The sequence below is a fragment of the Pistacia vera genome, unplaced genomic scaffold (genome assembly GCF_008641045.1).
Source record: "Pistacia vera cultivar Batoury unplaced genomic scaffold, PisVer_v2 Contig757, whole genome shotgun sequence".
NCBI lineage: Eukaryota > Viridiplantae > Streptophyta > Magnoliopsida > Sapindales > Anacardiaceae > Pistacia > Pistacia vera.
Genome location: NW_022196620.1, coordinates 810,675 through 827,635, shown reverse-complemented (window position 1 = coordinate 827,635; position 16,961 = coordinate 810,675). Strand labels below are relative to the sequence as shown.

Genomic DNA, 16,961 nt, shown 5'->3' with positions numbered 1-16,961 from the left:
TTATAATTTTGTGTATGAGTGTATTTTTGGCTGTGACTTTATTCGAAATTTTAACTTCACTTAAGTTTAAGTTTTGAAGTTCATATTGACTTCTAGTCCCTCATTAACATGGACAAATTAAAACTTTTCCAAAATGTTTTATATTTTAACATTTTTTTCTTTGAATCGTAGTGAGAGCGAGTTCCCCATGCCTCACCAAAAGAGTGCTCCTCATTGTAAAGCTTATTTGTTTCTTTAGTTTTCAGTAATGTTTTCTGTCATTACTCTTTTGGATGACATGTAACTGTAATTGTTCAATTTTGCATCTTTTGATATATAAAACTATAATGGATATTTTTTTTTTTTTTTTTTTTAATATGTAACTAATCTTGAGGCCTTAGGTAATAACCAAATTTTCATTGTTGGAGATATCTCTAGGTGTTGTTTCCAGTGATATTGTTGACCTCGTGATGGATGTCTACATTGAAGCTACAGTTGTAAAGTCTTGTAAGAGAAAAGAGCATTCGACTGGTTTAGGAAAGTATTGGAAATGATGAGGAAGCATCAGCTAAAAGTATAATCCAACAAAATTCTTTATTGAGATGTTGCCTTGGAGGAAGTTCCTAATGCATCAATGAGAGATTGAAGTTACACAGGAACCAGGCCAAGGCAATTATTGAGACACCTCTACTAAGGAACAAAAGCTAGTTGCAAAATCATTTGACCGTATCAACTTTTGCTTTTGGAAGAAGGTCCAACTCTTACATCTTTACTAAAATTCCGAAGTGAGAATTAACTGGGTTGAATAAGCAACATCAGTAAGATTCTGATCTAAAAAAAAGTACTTGTCAAAGCTGCAAATGGTTATCCGACCAACGAAGTTTATTGGAACTTCATAATCAATTCCAGATGGATCCTATGACAGTTGCTAGCTGAAGATAATGAATCTGCTAAGTAACAGGTCGTCCACTACTAATGTAGGCTTAAGCCTTGTTCCTGTCTTATACAAAGTTGAGGGCAGAGGAGAAAGGATTCTATTTTGGGATGACAGCCGGAGTGGGGAGGCAGCTTTCTGTGATCTCTTTCCTGGGATTTAGAGTTTGTCTTCTGGTCAACACTTTCCTATTGCTAGCATGGTGATCTACTTTCTTCTCAATGAAGTTGGGACTCGAAATCTCCAGGAAGTTTAAGTGATACAGAGGATGAGGTGATATTCTTGTGATTTTATAAGGTGCTTCCTTTTTTCTGAGTTTAGGGAGGCTAAAAGGGTGTGGACCCTGGAGTCTCTAGGAACATGTTTTGTCAAGTCTTTGTTTTCCTGGCTGAGTGATGATACAAATATACCTCTCTTAGAACTGTGAAGACAAAGTTTGAAGGCTAGAGTTCCTTGCAATGCAAAAATTCTGTCCCATACCATTGCTCAAGGAAAGGTTGACACTATGATATATCAAGACAAATGACCTATGCTAAGTCTTAATCCTCAATAGTTCTTTATGTGCAAAAAAGAGGCTGAAAGCAAAGACCACCTCTTCTTACATTGCATTGTTAATTCATTTTTTCTTTCAGCTTTGAATACTTTGTGGGTACTTCTCCAATCTATTTTGCTTTTCCGGTTAAAATACATGATGTCCTTTTTGTGTTTGATCTGGAATGAAAGAAACAGAAGGACTTTGATGGTGCTGGTGGGCATGAAGGCTGGGTGTTTTGATGTTGTCAAATTTTCAGGAGTTAGAAGACAAACTCATCTTCTAGAGCTAAAAGTCTGGACTCTTGAAGGAGAAGGGTGTGTGTGTGTCTTCTTTTTGGGGAGTGGTGAGATGATTTGGGTTGTTTTGATAATCATATCATATCAAAAAGTCTTTCATTCAATTGGCTGAGTATGAAGTTTAAGTGCTATAATTGGGAAAATAGAGTAGTTAGGCCTGATAACACCTTGCTTGTCCCTAAAAAAGGTGGACGTTTCATTGCCAAGCTTAGAGGTGGAAAAGCAGCCTGCCGGCCCGACCCACGGCAGGTTGCGCAAAGTGGCGGGTCGGTCCTGACCCGCCCGCCAACATTGGCAGGGGGTTAGGCCCGCCAATGTTGGGAATTGGCTGGCCAACCCGGACCGCCAACCCTAACCTGTCGGGTTAGGCGCGGGTTGGGCCGGGTTAACCCTCTTTTTGATTTTTTTCTTTTATTTGTTTTTTTATTTTATTTAAGTTAAATGTTTAATAACTTTTCAAATGAATATTAAATTTATAATGATAAATGTAATTGTTTTTAGTTAACTGTTAACTTCTTCAAATATCAATAATTAAATTAAATTAAATTTTTTTTTGTAACATTCCAAATATAATTCAATTTTAATACATTAAAATTGTATATAAGAAAAAAATAATATTCATTTATTTTTAAAAAAAAAAAAGAAATTACAATAATTATTACCTCTTTAAAACCTCACCAAGAAAAATTCAATGGGACAAAAACTTGGTAAGAAAAAAGAGTGTAATAATTGACAATTAATTTACAAGTTACAATTCAAAACAACTATTTTGGGGTTCACTATGACCTCCTTCATCCGTATCATCTATATTACAAAATGAAATGATTCTATTAAAGTATCGTCGACAACCTCGTATTGACCTTGATGGCGCAACCATTCCCAATCTCGAAGACATGTGAGGACTTCAATCATTTTTTGTGAAAGTTAGTCCTTCTTTCATTAAAATTCTCCACTTGCACTAAATGTTGTTTGGATGAGACGGTTGAGACAGGAACAGCGAAAACATCCAAGGTAAGTCTTGATAATACCAGAAAAATACATTTTCTGGCTCTCCAATAGTCTAAGAGATCAATGTTGGCTCTCTGTTGTGGATCTACTGGTAACATTTCAGGGATTACCAATATTGTTGAAGCCATTACTCTGCGACTGCATGGAGATAGTACATTAGTTGTTGGTGGTGGAGCTTCTGAAGAGGAGGCTGTAATTCGGATTTGGGTCCTTTTGGCCTATTCAGTGCACCCCAAGAGTAGAAGTCTTCATTTGTTTCTTCTGATGCAGTTCTTTTGATGTTTCGCCTCTTTGCGGGTTCCCATAGCTGTTTCATATTGGAAATATACTCGAAAAGTCTATTTTTTACCTCTCTTATTTGATTGGCATATACTTCGGTTTGTAAATTTTCACATAAATGTCAAAACCATTTCTAAACTGCTAATTTAATTCGAGGATCAAATATAGCACCTAAACAATAAAGAAAAGAAATGGGTTCCCAATATTTTAAAAAAAAAAATTTACATTGCCTTATTGGTACATTTAAATTTCATTGTCTTTGTTTTTTATAAATAACCGGAATTTTTTAGAATTATAAGTATATCAATGGACTAGTAGGATAATACACAACCAGAAAGTTGTAAAGTGGATTGATAAAATTTTTTAAGAAAAGAATGAAATACTTTAGCTGTTTGCATCATTTTTACCAAATATAAGGATCTTATTATTTGTTACAAAAATAACTATATTAGCATAAGGAAACATGAATCAAGCATTAAATAAATACTATTTATCATAGTCATGTCTAATGCAAAAGTTCTAGGAGACATATTTGATTTTATACAAGGTCTTGAAATTCAACATTTTTTTTATTACTACTAGTAGTCCAAGCTAATAATCTATAATTCTATTAATATTTTCTTTAATTGTTTTTGTACCACTTTTCACAATTAAATTAAAACATGGCATAAATAACGTTGATAAAAAAACTTCAAATTGTTATATAAAGGATAATTACTTTGAAAATAATCTATAACTTTACTATTAGAACTTGCATTATCTAAAGTTAATATCATTTTACTAATATATCATAATCTTCTAAAACATTAACAATTTTATTAAAATTTGTTCACCACTATAACAACATCATTAATATAAATCCTAATAAAGATTTATTTAATTTACATTCATTATCAAAATAATGACTAGTACATAAATATAATCTTGTTTAGCTCTACCACTCCAAATATCAGCAGTTAGAGCCACACTAACATGAAAGTATGTATTTATTTTTTAATTCTAATTTCATTTTTCTAAACAATTTTTTAAATCATTTTAGTTGCAGTTTTAGAATAACTTTTAAATCTTGGAAAAAATGAATTTTGAACAAATCTTTCAAATATTATCTTCAGCCATATAATATGTAACTATTCTCTATATACATCAGAATTTAATGTAACTAGTACCCATATTAGTATTAAGTTTGATTGCTTTCTCTATTTCATGTTGATTAATTGATTAGCATGCTTTTTAAAGTATTAGTACCATTACTGAATCAGTTTTATAAATATTTTCACAGTATTTGGATTCGCTTTCTTAACTTGAACGCCATTTTGTCTTGTAAAACTTGTCGGATGCGCCCAAACGTCTGATGTGTGTCTGTCTTCGGTTTTGAGGTAGTTGATGATCCCACCTCAGCTGAGATGAAGTTGGACGAGCACGACGATTCGAGGACGACTTCTAGAACCACGGGAGTTGTTGGAATCGGGGGCATATTTGAGTGTATCGGATTCTGAGAATGGGAAAGCGGGACTATTTGAATCTCCTCCTGTATTTATTTAGTAAAATCAGTGGGACTAGGATAGGATAGTAGTTTCCTCCATGATTGTAATTGATGGGAGAGAAAATCTATCCATTGTAGTTGAAAAAAAAAAATTGATGTAGAAGAAATAAAAATTAAGAAAGAGAATTGGAATATGGAAATTGGGATTTGAAAATTGGAAATATGAATTAAAAATTGCAAAAACTAATAAAATTAAAATACGAGCAAATTGAAACAAAGAGATTAAAAAAATAGATGAATAATTGAGAGATTAGAGATTAGAGAATATGAGAGAATGAGAGAATTTGAGTTGTGAGAAAAATGTGAGAGTTTAGGGCCAATTTATGAAAAAAATGGGAAAGAAAATGACGAAAAAGACCCCTCTAACAGCTATATTTCAAGGGTAAGGGGTAATTTGAAAAAAAAATTAAATTTATAGTTTTTTATTTTTTCGGCCAACCTGCGGGTGACCGTTATTGTATAACAGTCAACCTGTCGGGTTGACAACAGCCAACCCAATGGGTTGGCGGTCTCTCTTAGAAGAGACAAAACAGCAACCCACCGGATCGGGAGTTGCCATTTTGCAACCCGGCCCACCCAGGGGTTGCTGTCGGGTTGCGTTCAACCCGGATCGCAATTGCGGGTTAGGTTAGGGTTGACCCGCCTAACCCGGCCCATTTGTTCCACATTTGGCCAAGCTTACAGATTTTGCCATTTTGGATTGCCAAGAGCGCATGGTCTCTCAGGAGAAAGGCTTGTAAAGGTACATGTCACCAGCACTGGACATAAATTTGTGGCCAAATATGATCTGTTCAATCACATTTTTTACACTTGAAAAGTTCCTCTTGGAGTTTTTCGACATAGATGGACAACTGAAGAGTTCTTCGAATAACTTTTTTTTTTTTTTTTTTTCAGATTAATTTATGCATACTTCAACTAATTCCTCGAGCCTTAAAGTTAAGGGTCAGATAAATATCTAGTGACTATCCATTTATTATTAGTTGTGGGGATTCAAACTCAAGACCTCTTGACTAATATATCCAAGAGTCTCAAACAAACCTTCAAATTATCTAGAGGTAGTTGAGTTCTTAGAATATCTATATCTTAGAATTTGAATCTTCTTATGATATATAACCTTTCAAATTTTGATCGAACGAAGATAGTGATCTTATATAAACTGTATGGTCAATTGAAGAAAAAATAAAAAATAAGTCATATTAGTCAAAATCTTGGTTCTTGTCAACAAATAAAAAATAAATTGTTAGGGTTGTCAAAATCTTGTTTCTTGTCAACAAAGAAAAAGAAATTGTTGGGGTTGTCAAAATCCTGTTTCTTGTTTCTTGTCAACAAAGAAAAGAAAAAAAAAGGTTAATTGAAGCAAAATATTTGTCAAATAAATTGTTTTGAAATTTTATGTTTATTTGTCAAATAGACATGGATTATCTGAAATATTAGTTTATCACAAAAATTTTATATATAAATAATTTACATATTTAGTATTGCTATTCCTTTCAACGTGTGTATATATATATATATATTTAACCTCCACGTACTCATAAAAAATTTTGGTTTCAACTCAAGCCTTATAAATAAGAATAAATTTTATATTGTAATAAGTTATCATTTTTTTTGATCTCATCTTAAGAAATTTGCCTTTACATAATAATAATAATTATATGTATATTGCAAAAAATATATGTTATGTTACATTAAATGTTTAAGATGAAATAAAATATTTATCTAAAATTGTTTGAAACAATAATTTATGCTTTAGAGATATTACCACTCCTTTTACCTTACTGGTACATAACAAATCACAAACATAGACACTTTCTTGTTAAAACTAAAATATTTATAACTTCCAAACATGTTTATTATTTAGAGTTTTTTAGCATGAAACTTTTGATATTTCCATACTATTATCCTCAGGATTATCTCTTTCTTCTTCTTGTCTAATTCCAGTAATTATTTTTTCTCCAATTAAAGTATATACGACTTTTTGCTCATTTGAAAGATTGAGGAAAACATTAATATCAATTTAATTAGTATACATTTGACTAGTGTAGTGAAGTTATCGAATCTGATCATTTAATTCTGCAATGACTCTTTGATATTCATTTCCGTACTATCTTAATACTATTAAAATAATAAATTAAAATCTTAATACTATTTAAACATAAATTGAAATCCTAATACTAAAACATAAATTATAAAATAAGAAATTAAATAATAATTTTTGAATTAAAAAAATAATTCTTATAACTATACCCCTATTAATTACACTCTTATTAAGTTATAATCCACTCGTAATAATAAATTAAGAATTTATTTTGATTCTCTCATTTTTGTTAGCTTAAAGCATAAGCACATAAGCATTTTTAGCAGCGATCAAAAGTGAAGCTCTATGAAGTCAAATTTTTACAATATTCCATATTTTGCCCTCAATATCTCAAAGATACATTCTTATAGAATAAACTTTTGTTTTTCCAAAGGCTTGGGAAATATTCCATGTGATGTGAGATTCTCTTATTGCCATTTTTTTGGAATTTGTTTAAAAGCCAATATTCCACTGTATAACTCAATATCTCAAAATGTGTTTCATCTAATATTTAAATGCTATTTTCAGATATTAAATTTATAAAAAAACCAAAAAACTAGTTTCCTTGGATTATGATTGAAAAATAATTTTCAAAAATTGAAATCAATTCAATTGTTTAAGTTGGATCTTGATAATTTTAATATTTGAAAGTGTGTTTAATATAATATTCAAAACAGTTTTAGATGAAAAACTAATATCATTTTTTAATTTTACATTAATTTTTTTTGGTTATATTCGAAAACTGTTTTTTAAAAACATTTCGACTTATTTTTACCAAAGGCATTTTCGTAAGATTTTTTTTATATTTCTTGCTTTTTAAAACAAAAAACTGTATTTAAATTTTATATCAAACAGACTCACATTTCTTTCTAAACTTTTTACACTAGTTTTCATGATTATATTTGAATTTTTTTTTTTTAAGTACTTCAATCAAACATCTTTTATAATATTTTTTTCTCCTTTGTTTTCAAAAGCAAAAATTTACATCTAAATTTTTATATAAAACAGTCCTGAGGTATTTATTATTAGGGTTTATAACCATTACCTTATCGAGGTTTGGCTAAGTTTACACATGCTCAAGCTTTTAGAAAATAACAATTACCCGAAAAATTTAAAATGCATTAGTCAAATTTCAACATATATTATAAAAAGAAAATAATGCCATTTGTTTATTATACTGACCTAACAATTTCAATTTCGTCAATTTTTATTTTAAAAATATAACAAATAATTAAATTTTATTAAATCATTTTATATAATTTATTACCATTAAAATTGGTTTAATTTTCAATTACCGTTTTAATTTCGCTTTATCACATCTACGTGTCCGGTATGAAACTTTTTATCACTTAACACCCCATACTATTTAATATTAAAATTAAACTTACCACCCTTGCACGTGATGCCTTCCAAAGAAACTAACGGTTACGAGTTATTTTACTACTTTGCCCTTCAAGATGGTGAGGAAAACAGTCAAATGACTATAATATCCATAATAGATATTGCAATTTAATTTTCCAGAAATTTTAAAACCAATAAAATTATAATATAGTAAATTAAATAAAAAAAAAATTCTTTATAACATAATCCAACGCAACACAACAACTTCCTATCTATGGCCGTCAGCCTACTTACAAAATAGCCACCACAATAATTACTATCATACCCTATCGTGTCTACACATGCTTCCTATTCCATCAAGACTCCTACCAACTCCATCGCATCTCCATTAGCAGTCATTCATTTGGTATTTTTTTGAGGATTTGCATTTGACATATGTAAGAGGTATTAAATGTTATTGGTTTTGAAGATTATATGAATATCAGAGGTTGTAATTTTATGGGGTTTTTGTTGCTGGTTTTCAAGTTCTTAAATTTTAGTTTATGGGGTTATGAAATATTTAGAAAAAGATGATTTCTAGATTTTCTTGATATTTTTTCAAGAAATAAGATATTTAGAAATATTAATATTAGTTTTTTGAACTATTTTAAAATTTAATCTTCTTAAATTTCTTAGTGTTTGACCGTTTTGTCCTCCGATCAAAAAAATGTATTAACGTCTGTCAAATTTTTGGTGTATTATGAGACTAGCGTATAATAGGACAAACATGAAAGAATATCGGAGTTGGAGGGCTTACAGAAGAGGTTGTTTTTCAAAAGGTCAAAGTTTGAACTAAACTCATCACTACCAGACACCAGTCAGAACTAAAAATTAAACCCTACCCTCCTCAGTTTCCAGCCACACTGTAACCTTCCAAGCCGTCATTTCTTCCAAATCCCCATCAATGGAGGAAGTCTGTGAAGGAAAAGACTTCTCCTTTCCTCTTCAGGAGGAAAAGATTCTTGAATACTGGAATTCAATCAAGGCTTTCGAAACTCAATTAGCTAAAACCCAGAACAATCCCGAGTACATCTTCTACGATGGCCCGCCCTTCGCCACGGGCCTGCCTCATTACGGCCACATCCTCGCCGGGACCATCAAGGACATCGTCACGCGCTATCAGTCGATGTTGGGGTTTCACGTGACGAGGAGATTTGGGTGGGACTGCCATGGGTTGCCGGTGGAGAATGAAATTGATAAAAATTTAGGAATAAAGAGGAGAGCTGACGTTTTGGAGATGGGAATTGATAAGTACAATGAGGCTTGCAGAAGCATTGTTACCAGGTAATTTTGATTTTCTTTTATGAAAATAAATGATTTTGTGAAATTTTAGAACTTGAAATTAGGTTAATTGACTGTTTAGTTTTGTGGGTATGTGGGAAATGATCAGTACAATGAAGCCTGTCGGAGTATTGTAACATGGTAATTTTTATTCTTTTATGATGAAATGGAATTCTCTTGTGAAGTTTTAGAGCTTGAAATTAGGTTAATTTGTTGTTTAATTTTCTGGTATGTGAGAAGTGATAATTCAATGAAGCCTGTAATTTATTTTTTTAATGAAGAGGAATTATTTTGTGACGCTTAAGAGTTTGGTTGTTTATTCATGAACAGGTATTATTTTTAACAGAAATGTTGGCGAATTTGTAAAATTGGCAGGTGGTTTATACTATTTCAAGAAAAGTATTATGACAATGTTTATAATATTAAGAGATCTTTTAGATGAAATTCAAAATGGAGACTGCTTCTATTTTTTTTCTAAAAAAAAGTTCAAGAATGTCTTAAGGTTTTTCGTGTCTTGATAACTATATAGATTTATGATGATTTATTTGCCACTAGATATGTGGAAGAGTGGGAGCAGGTGATTACACGAACAGGTAGGTGGATTGATTTTAGAAATGATTACAAGACGATGGACTTGAAGTTTATGGAGAGCGTTTGGTGGGTGTTTGCACAGCTTTATGAGAAGGGACTTGTTTATAGAGGTTTTAAGGTTAGTGTGTTTCTGCTTTCTTGGTTTGTTGTTTAGCTGTTCCTTGATTTATTCCTTGGATATATTGAGATAAAATAATTCTTAGTGATGGTTGTTTATAACTGTTTTAATGTGGCTCTAAAATGCTGGTGCTCATTATGATGTTCTAATAGGTCATGCCATACAGTACTGGCTGTAAGACGCCACTGTCTAACTTTGAAGCTGGTCAGAACTATAAGGTTTGTGATTTTAACTTTTTGGCGATCTTCATTTTATATCATTGTTGGAAATTGAGTTGCTGAATAGATATTACTGCTGTCATTCTTAGTCCCGTTAAAGGTAGTTCGGATATTCAAAAGTTTGTGTTTTTGTTCTGATTGTGTGACCATACCAACCTTGCAGCATGTTAAAATTGGAACTGTTTGTGTTGGTGCAACTCCTGGTCCAAATCCAAAATTGTGATTATTGTTGTGTTTGCCTATTTAACACTCTTTGAGTGATACAGGATGTGCCTGATCCTGAATTAATGGTGGCTTTTCCAATTGTTGGAGATCCAGACAAGGCAGCTTTTGTGGCTTGGACAACAACTCCTTGGACCCTTCCCAGTAATCTTGCTCTCTGTGTTAATGCTAATTTTAAATATGTGAAGGTTAGCTACCTTTGATTATTTTTAATTTATTGTACCTTTGAGATAAAGATATATGATTTAGGTTTATACTTTGAACATGAAGCCTTGTATGTTAATTTCCAAAGCATGAGGTGAATTTCGTTTGCCTGAGTTCATGACTACAATAGGACTCTGTGCAAAACCTAAGAAAGTTTGTACCTGCATGCATTCATTTTTCATGTTTGAATTTGTTAGGGTCCCACATTGAAAGGGAAAAGGGTGAGCATGTGGGTTTTAAAGGCTTGGGCACCCTCCCTTGGCAAGCTGGTTTTCCAAGGAGAGTTCTACCCAAGCCTATGAAAGACCCATGGCCTAGCCCAAATTGTTGAATTATTGGAGTGGGTTCCTGTCAGAATTGAATGACTAAGTCGTGATTTCCCCAGTTTATTTATCATACTAAAAGGTATCCAAGTATTAGCATTGTGGTTTAAATTAGTTATTGCACTTCCATTGGTTATTGATTTAAATAATGAATGTGTGGTTGTTTTACAATTGCAATTGTACTTAGTAATCTAATTCGAGATTAAGATAATACACAGGTTCGAAACAAGTACACGGGAAAAATCTATGTGGTTGCTGAGTCTCGATTGTCTGCACTGCCCAGTGAGAAGCCAAAGTCTAATGTAGCAAGTGGACCAGCTGTTGATTCCAAGAAATCGAGTTCTAAGGTCAAGGGATCCTTGGGTAAAAAGGCTCAAGAGGGAGAGTTAGCAGGATCTGCACATGATAATGAATCTTATGAAAAGCTAGGTGAATTCTTTGGGGCTTCGCTGGTAGGAATGAAGTAAGTCTTTATGTTGTGATAAATGAAGCTTTTTTGTGATACCATATGTGTTATGTCTTGTAAAATTCTATATTTTATAGAAAGTAAAATAAGTTTTGACTCTTCAACTAAAATTCAACTAGACTGTATATACTTTTTTCCTATTAATCAAGTTAATCGTTTTATCTAGTATAAAGTAGTTCAGAGAGTTTTCAATTTATAAGACTGAATATGTATTGCAGGTATGAACCATTGTTCGATTTTTTCAAGGAGTTATCTGATACAGCATTTAGAGTTGTTGCAGACAGCTATGTTACTGATGACAGTGGTACTGGAGTTGTTCATTGTGCCCCTGCATTTGGTGAAGACGATTACCGTGTTTGCATAGAAAATCAAATAATCAGTAAGGTTTGTACTCGAATGCTTTGGACTAAATGCTTTTAATAAAGTGACAGTTACAATCTTTGGCTGTTGAACACAAATAAAGAGTGCCTGGTTTCACCCAAAATCTAGACATGCAACTCCCAAAATCTAGACATGAAAGACATAGCTGTACATGTTTCTATTTGTGATTTTGAGACATTAATTTATATAATTACAGTTTTGTTTTGTTAATCACAGCAATTAAACATTGTACTTTACTCAATGACTATTAGTCTTCATAAATTTATTAGTGTTTTCCATAGATGGATTTCATGTCATCCAGCTATCAGGTGCTCAAAGTAACATGGAACTTGTTGCCGGAGTAAAGTTAAGTTTTCTTGGTATTTGATGTTTTCACTAAGTGTTTATGCAGGAAACCTGAACCCTAGGATGATAGCATGAGTGGATGCTTTTTATCTGTCCAATAGTATCATTTCTACTCTTTGGTTTGTTTGTCCTACTTTAAGGTGTTCAAGAATCTTGCCAATCCAATCAAACAAAACAAAAGAAATCTAGATCAATTCCATTTTGATTGGTTTCTATCATTTGAGCTGTTGGATCGAATATAATTTTTAAACCAATGTTGGATGGGTTATAAGGTTTTTCATGAAGCTGAGCCAAACAAAATTTAAGAAAAGAAGAGTTTGTGGTGTTTTACAATCTTTTTCATCATTCAACGTCTAACTGATACCATTTTTCAACTTATTTGTTACTTATCCTGTTTTGTATAAATTACTCATGCAACAGGCAACTCCCTGAAAAAGTAATGGATTGTAAGGGATTTCAGTATACTTAAAAATCAGATCGGATTTCAGTGTTCACGCTTTGGTTTGCATTTGACAAAATTCCTTAGCTTCGTATCAGTGAAACCCTAGCCTTAGTAGTTTAATATATGCTTGCATTAGCTTCGGGATTGTATATCACTGCTCATCCCTGAAGGACTGTTGTGTGGTTGTTTGTTCTGTAGTTTCTTTTACACCCTCCATTTCATTTTGCTGCTTTTGTTTATGACCACCAGTTCATCTGCTCTCGTCTTGTAGGGAGAAAACCTGGTTGTAGCAGTTGATGATGATGGCTACTTTATTGAGAAAATTACTGACTTTAGTGGGCAGTATGTGAAGGATGCTGATAAGAATATTATTGAAGCTGTGAAGGTGGGGATAGTTCTGTCTTTCTGGTATATTATATAAGATTTTGATATCTTAAAACGTTTATAATTTTATGATGCTGAGAAGATGCAAGTTGTCTAAAAAATACCTTGAACCATTTTCTGGGTGTACTGTTTAAACTTTCTTGTTCAATTACTTCCTGAAAATGACATTTAAGTAACAAGAATTGCCAACCTGAGGGGATTGTGTGCTTAAGACCTTGGGTTTCTATAAGAGGTTGGGTAGTTAACTTCATGTATATATATATATATATTTATCCTACAAATTTCATGACTATCTTGGCTATAGGGGATTTGAAAGTAGTCCTTAGATTAGAATTTGGTGAACTTTGTTGGGTTGATGAATTTCTAGGTGTCTAAAACAAGAAAACAAGTAGTTTCCTTGGTTTCATTTTTGTCATCATTGTTGCTGTTAACTATAGTGCTGTGTGAGTTGGATTTGTCATCCCTTTTTAGATGTTTTCTGTGAATTACTTGTCAAAAGCAAAAGATGAGCGAAAAGAAATACGTGAATAATATTATAATGATTTTAGGGGTATTTTAAATTTAGCCATATCAGTATGTGAGCTTTTAATCCATTTCTTTATTTAACAAATGTTCTTTGTATTTGTTCAGGCAAAAGGCAGGCTTGTTAAGTCTGGAAGCTTTACCCATTCTTATCCCTTTTGTTGGAGATCAGATACTCCTCTTATCTATAGGGCTGTTCCGAGTTGGTACTAACTCTTTGCTATGATTTCCTTTTCATCTCAATTTCTCAATTGCACATTTTTTTTTTTTCTACCACCTTATATATTTTAAACCATTTGAGTTTGGAATAGTCTTATTTTTCTTTTACTGGATGACTTGTTATATGCTTATGTTTGTTTTTTAATTGAATTTATTATTTATGCGTGTGATATACTATGAAACTAAGACAATGTTTAGCTTCGAATTTTCTAATGTATGCCCATATCACCATAAATAATATCTTATTCTAACTGGGTTGTATTGTTTTGTTCTGTGCCAGGTTTGTTCAGGTAGAAACATTGAAAGAGCAATTGTTAGAGAACAACAAGCAGACATATTGGGTTCCTGACTATGTGAAGGTGAATTATTTTTATGCAAACCTCATCATTGCTCTCTTCTTTTGGCTTGTTGAATGTGTCAAATCTGATCATTGTTGTGCTTGGGGTCTGGATTCATATATCTTGGTGATCAAACAACATTTTCTACCTCCTCTACTTATTGATCAAAGAGGAATCGTTCTGATCTTTCCTGTCATTATTATTATTTATATGTTTTCTATATGAAAATTGAAATAAAGGGGAAGGGTCTCCTTTTTATGGTTATTCAACTTTGGGGCAGATATAGGTGTTGAGTCTTGCTAAGGATATCTTCATAGAAGAGACGACTTTTTAATCCAGCTTGTTAGATAGAGCTTAATGCTATAACAGCCTGTGGGATAAAATTCATTTTTTGCTTCTCTATAGGTCTTATTTTCAAATGATTTTGAAGACTCTTCATCTTTCTTCATCCATTCAATTTGGATGGGTGTTATATTTTGGGTCTCTTTATGGATAATCTCNTTTGAAATTCTTTTAAAGTTGCTTGATTGCATTTTAAAAGTGTTTATAAGATTTGTACTAAGCTATTTTATGGCTCATGGAAGAAGTTCAAATTTTGAGCTTCTCTCATAAGCTCCTTTTTAGCTTATTTAGAGTATTGAAATTCAAAAATTATTCTTATAGAATTTTATAAATTTGATTCGAGCTATTCTTGTACATTGAAACCCCTTTTTGGTTAATTAATATTCAAAAGCTTTTTAGTTTAATAAGTTTTTCTTTCATAAACTCTACTCAAAAGAGCCATATCAAACAGAAATGAGAAAGCTAAAGGCTGAGATTTAGCTCTAGTGAGTACGTTAAAATGAGAAAGCTAAAGGCCGAGATTTAGCTCTAGTGAGTAAGTTAGCTAGCTTGAGGGAGAACACACCAAGCGTTGAACAAGCTTCTGAATTGTATGAGTAAACAAGAACCCTAAGCACAAGAGAGACAGTAAGGTTGAGTGATTAAAACCTAGAAGGTGAGAAGCTAAGACCACTATATCTTCGTTGTTCTCTTTATTTAGTGTAATCATATCCCTAGTAGATATAACCATTTTCAGTGAACCACTTAAAATCACTTGTGTATGTTTTGTTGTACTTGTTTGTTTGCTTCTTGATTTTAATCAATATTTCCTTTTATCCTTAATTTTCTTTTAGACAAGACTCTTTGATTAGCACTAAACAAAGTAGAGATGACAATAAACTAGGCTGGGATGGGGTACCCCTTGGCCCAGGACCGACTCGACCCTAATGACCCTAGCCCATTACAGGGATGACGAGTAATGCCCAAGCTTGGCCGACATGTATCTTGTAACCCCTAGTCTCATCCCATGTTAATTTATGTAATTTATTTACTCATGGACAATCTTTAATATATCTTTCTTTGTCATTCATATTAACTTAATTAATAGTATCTCTTGCTTTAATCACCATATTTTTTGTGTATAGGTTAATTGAGTTTAACATCATCAAATAAAATTACATTCTTGGATAGAGAAAGCACTAAGCTTTAATTTTCAAGTCTTATAAATCCAGGCCGTTTTAGTGGCCCAAACTGCAAGTAGTATTGAAGTGTAAAACTAACCAGACTCGAATGGCTCAAGTCCGAAGCAAAATCAACATAAAAGTTATTTTATTAAGGAGCTATTTGCTTTGTTTAATCACAAATGTTTGTAAAGATATAAGGGTGCCTTAATATCAATTTTAAAAATAATTCTAATATATATGGAAATATATTGCAGCTTGCTTCTAAGAAACCACTAGATAATTGCATCTGAGCTTTTGATATCATTCTTATTCACAAATAAAAACAATAGGAAGCATTTTCAATTGATGTTTTTATCTAGGAAATGAGAAAAAAATACCATGAATTGGAAAAAAGAATTTGCATATACTCATAGCAAGTTACCATTTTGTTTGATCGAAGTAATATATATATATAAAGAGTGAGTTGAGAAAATAAATTATAGAAATTAACATGGGCTTGACTCATACATAAAATAAAAAATTTAACAATGGCCGATGTTAAAAACTCAGGCCGGACCAAGATGATGACTGTCTCGGCCCGGCTTGTATCTAAGGTCGAGCTTTAAAACCGTACTCAAGCTTATGCCCATATCCACAAACAGCGGGTAATGCCTGACCCGTATAGGTTGGGTTGGGTACTCGGAATTTCACGTATAATTGCCATCTCTGAAACAAAGAAAGTTTATTTTGAAGTTTATTATATGGTTATGTTGAAATATTAGTTAATTAAGTAGATCTCATATAAGGTTAATTTTGATATTCATCTTGTCCATTTATTTTACATAAAATCTTAACTAATATCAATTTCAAGAGCATTTTGTTCATCACGTGTCCTTCCAGAACTTATACATAGGATATAGAACAATCTTAGCTGCTATTCAATAATCAACATGTTCGGAGTATATAAATTATCTCAAAATAATGTGAAAATAAAGCAAGAATAAAACAAAGAAAGGAAAACAAAAAATGAAGAAGAAATGGGTTGAAAGGGTTACCTCTATTGGTAGCTAAGGCGAGGATGCAATCTGCAGCTGCAAATTAACGGAGCTCAAGTTCTCACTTCTCAAGTGGAGTGTAGAGAGAATATAGATGGAGCTTAAGGCTTAAAATGCTCTTAAAGAAAGACCTCGAGATGGATTATAGTCTATAAAGCCTGTAATTAAAGTAGAAATGTCTTTCCAATAGAGCCAGCTGGATGGCATTGATCAGTGTGGGGCCAATTGACGTAGAGCCTTTAATTAAAGCTGAAAAATCATATATGATATCGAGTAAGTGGACCTCAAGTCAATAAGTAGAGATATCAACCAAAGCAAAAACGACATACATGTCATC

The 16,961-nt window shown here is 32.2% G+C and overlaps 1 protein-coding gene across 1 annotated transcript; it reads left to right on the top strand.

The window, feature by feature from the left end:
- Positions 1-8,837: 8,837 nt before the first annotated feature.
- On the top strand, positions 8,838-14,371 carry LOC116115961 (isoleucine--tRNA ligase, cytoplasmic-like). The gene is made up of 10 exons (XM_031402087.1): positions 8,838-9,315; positions 9,868-10,021; positions 10,174-10,239; positions 10,506-10,649; positions 11,207-11,451; positions 11,673-11,838; positions 12,894-13,007; positions 13,637-13,734; positions 14,028-14,106; positions 14,366-14,371. Exons 1-10 carry the CDS (start codon positions 8,936-8,938, stop codon positions 14,369-14,371), a joined length of 1,452 nt encoding a protein of 483 aa, XP_031257947.1. The 5' UTR covers positions 8,838-8,935.
- Positions 14,372-16,961: the final 2,590 nt, after the last annotated feature.

Bases quoted from the DNA above. Each gene is read 5' to 3' on its own strand.
- LOC116115961 (XM_031402087.1), top strand. From the start codon at position 8,936: ATGGAGGAAGTCTGTGAAGGAAAAGACTTCTCCTTTCCTCTTCAGGAG. The intron at 11,452-11,672 runs GTAAGTCTTTAT...TATGTATTGCAG, and splicing joins GCTTCGCTGGTAGGAATGAA to GTATGAACCATTGTTCGATT. The intron at 13,735-14,027 runs GTACTAACTCTT...GTTCTGTGCCAG, and splicing joins TATAGGGCTGTTCCGAGTTG to GTTTGTTCAGGTAGAAACAT.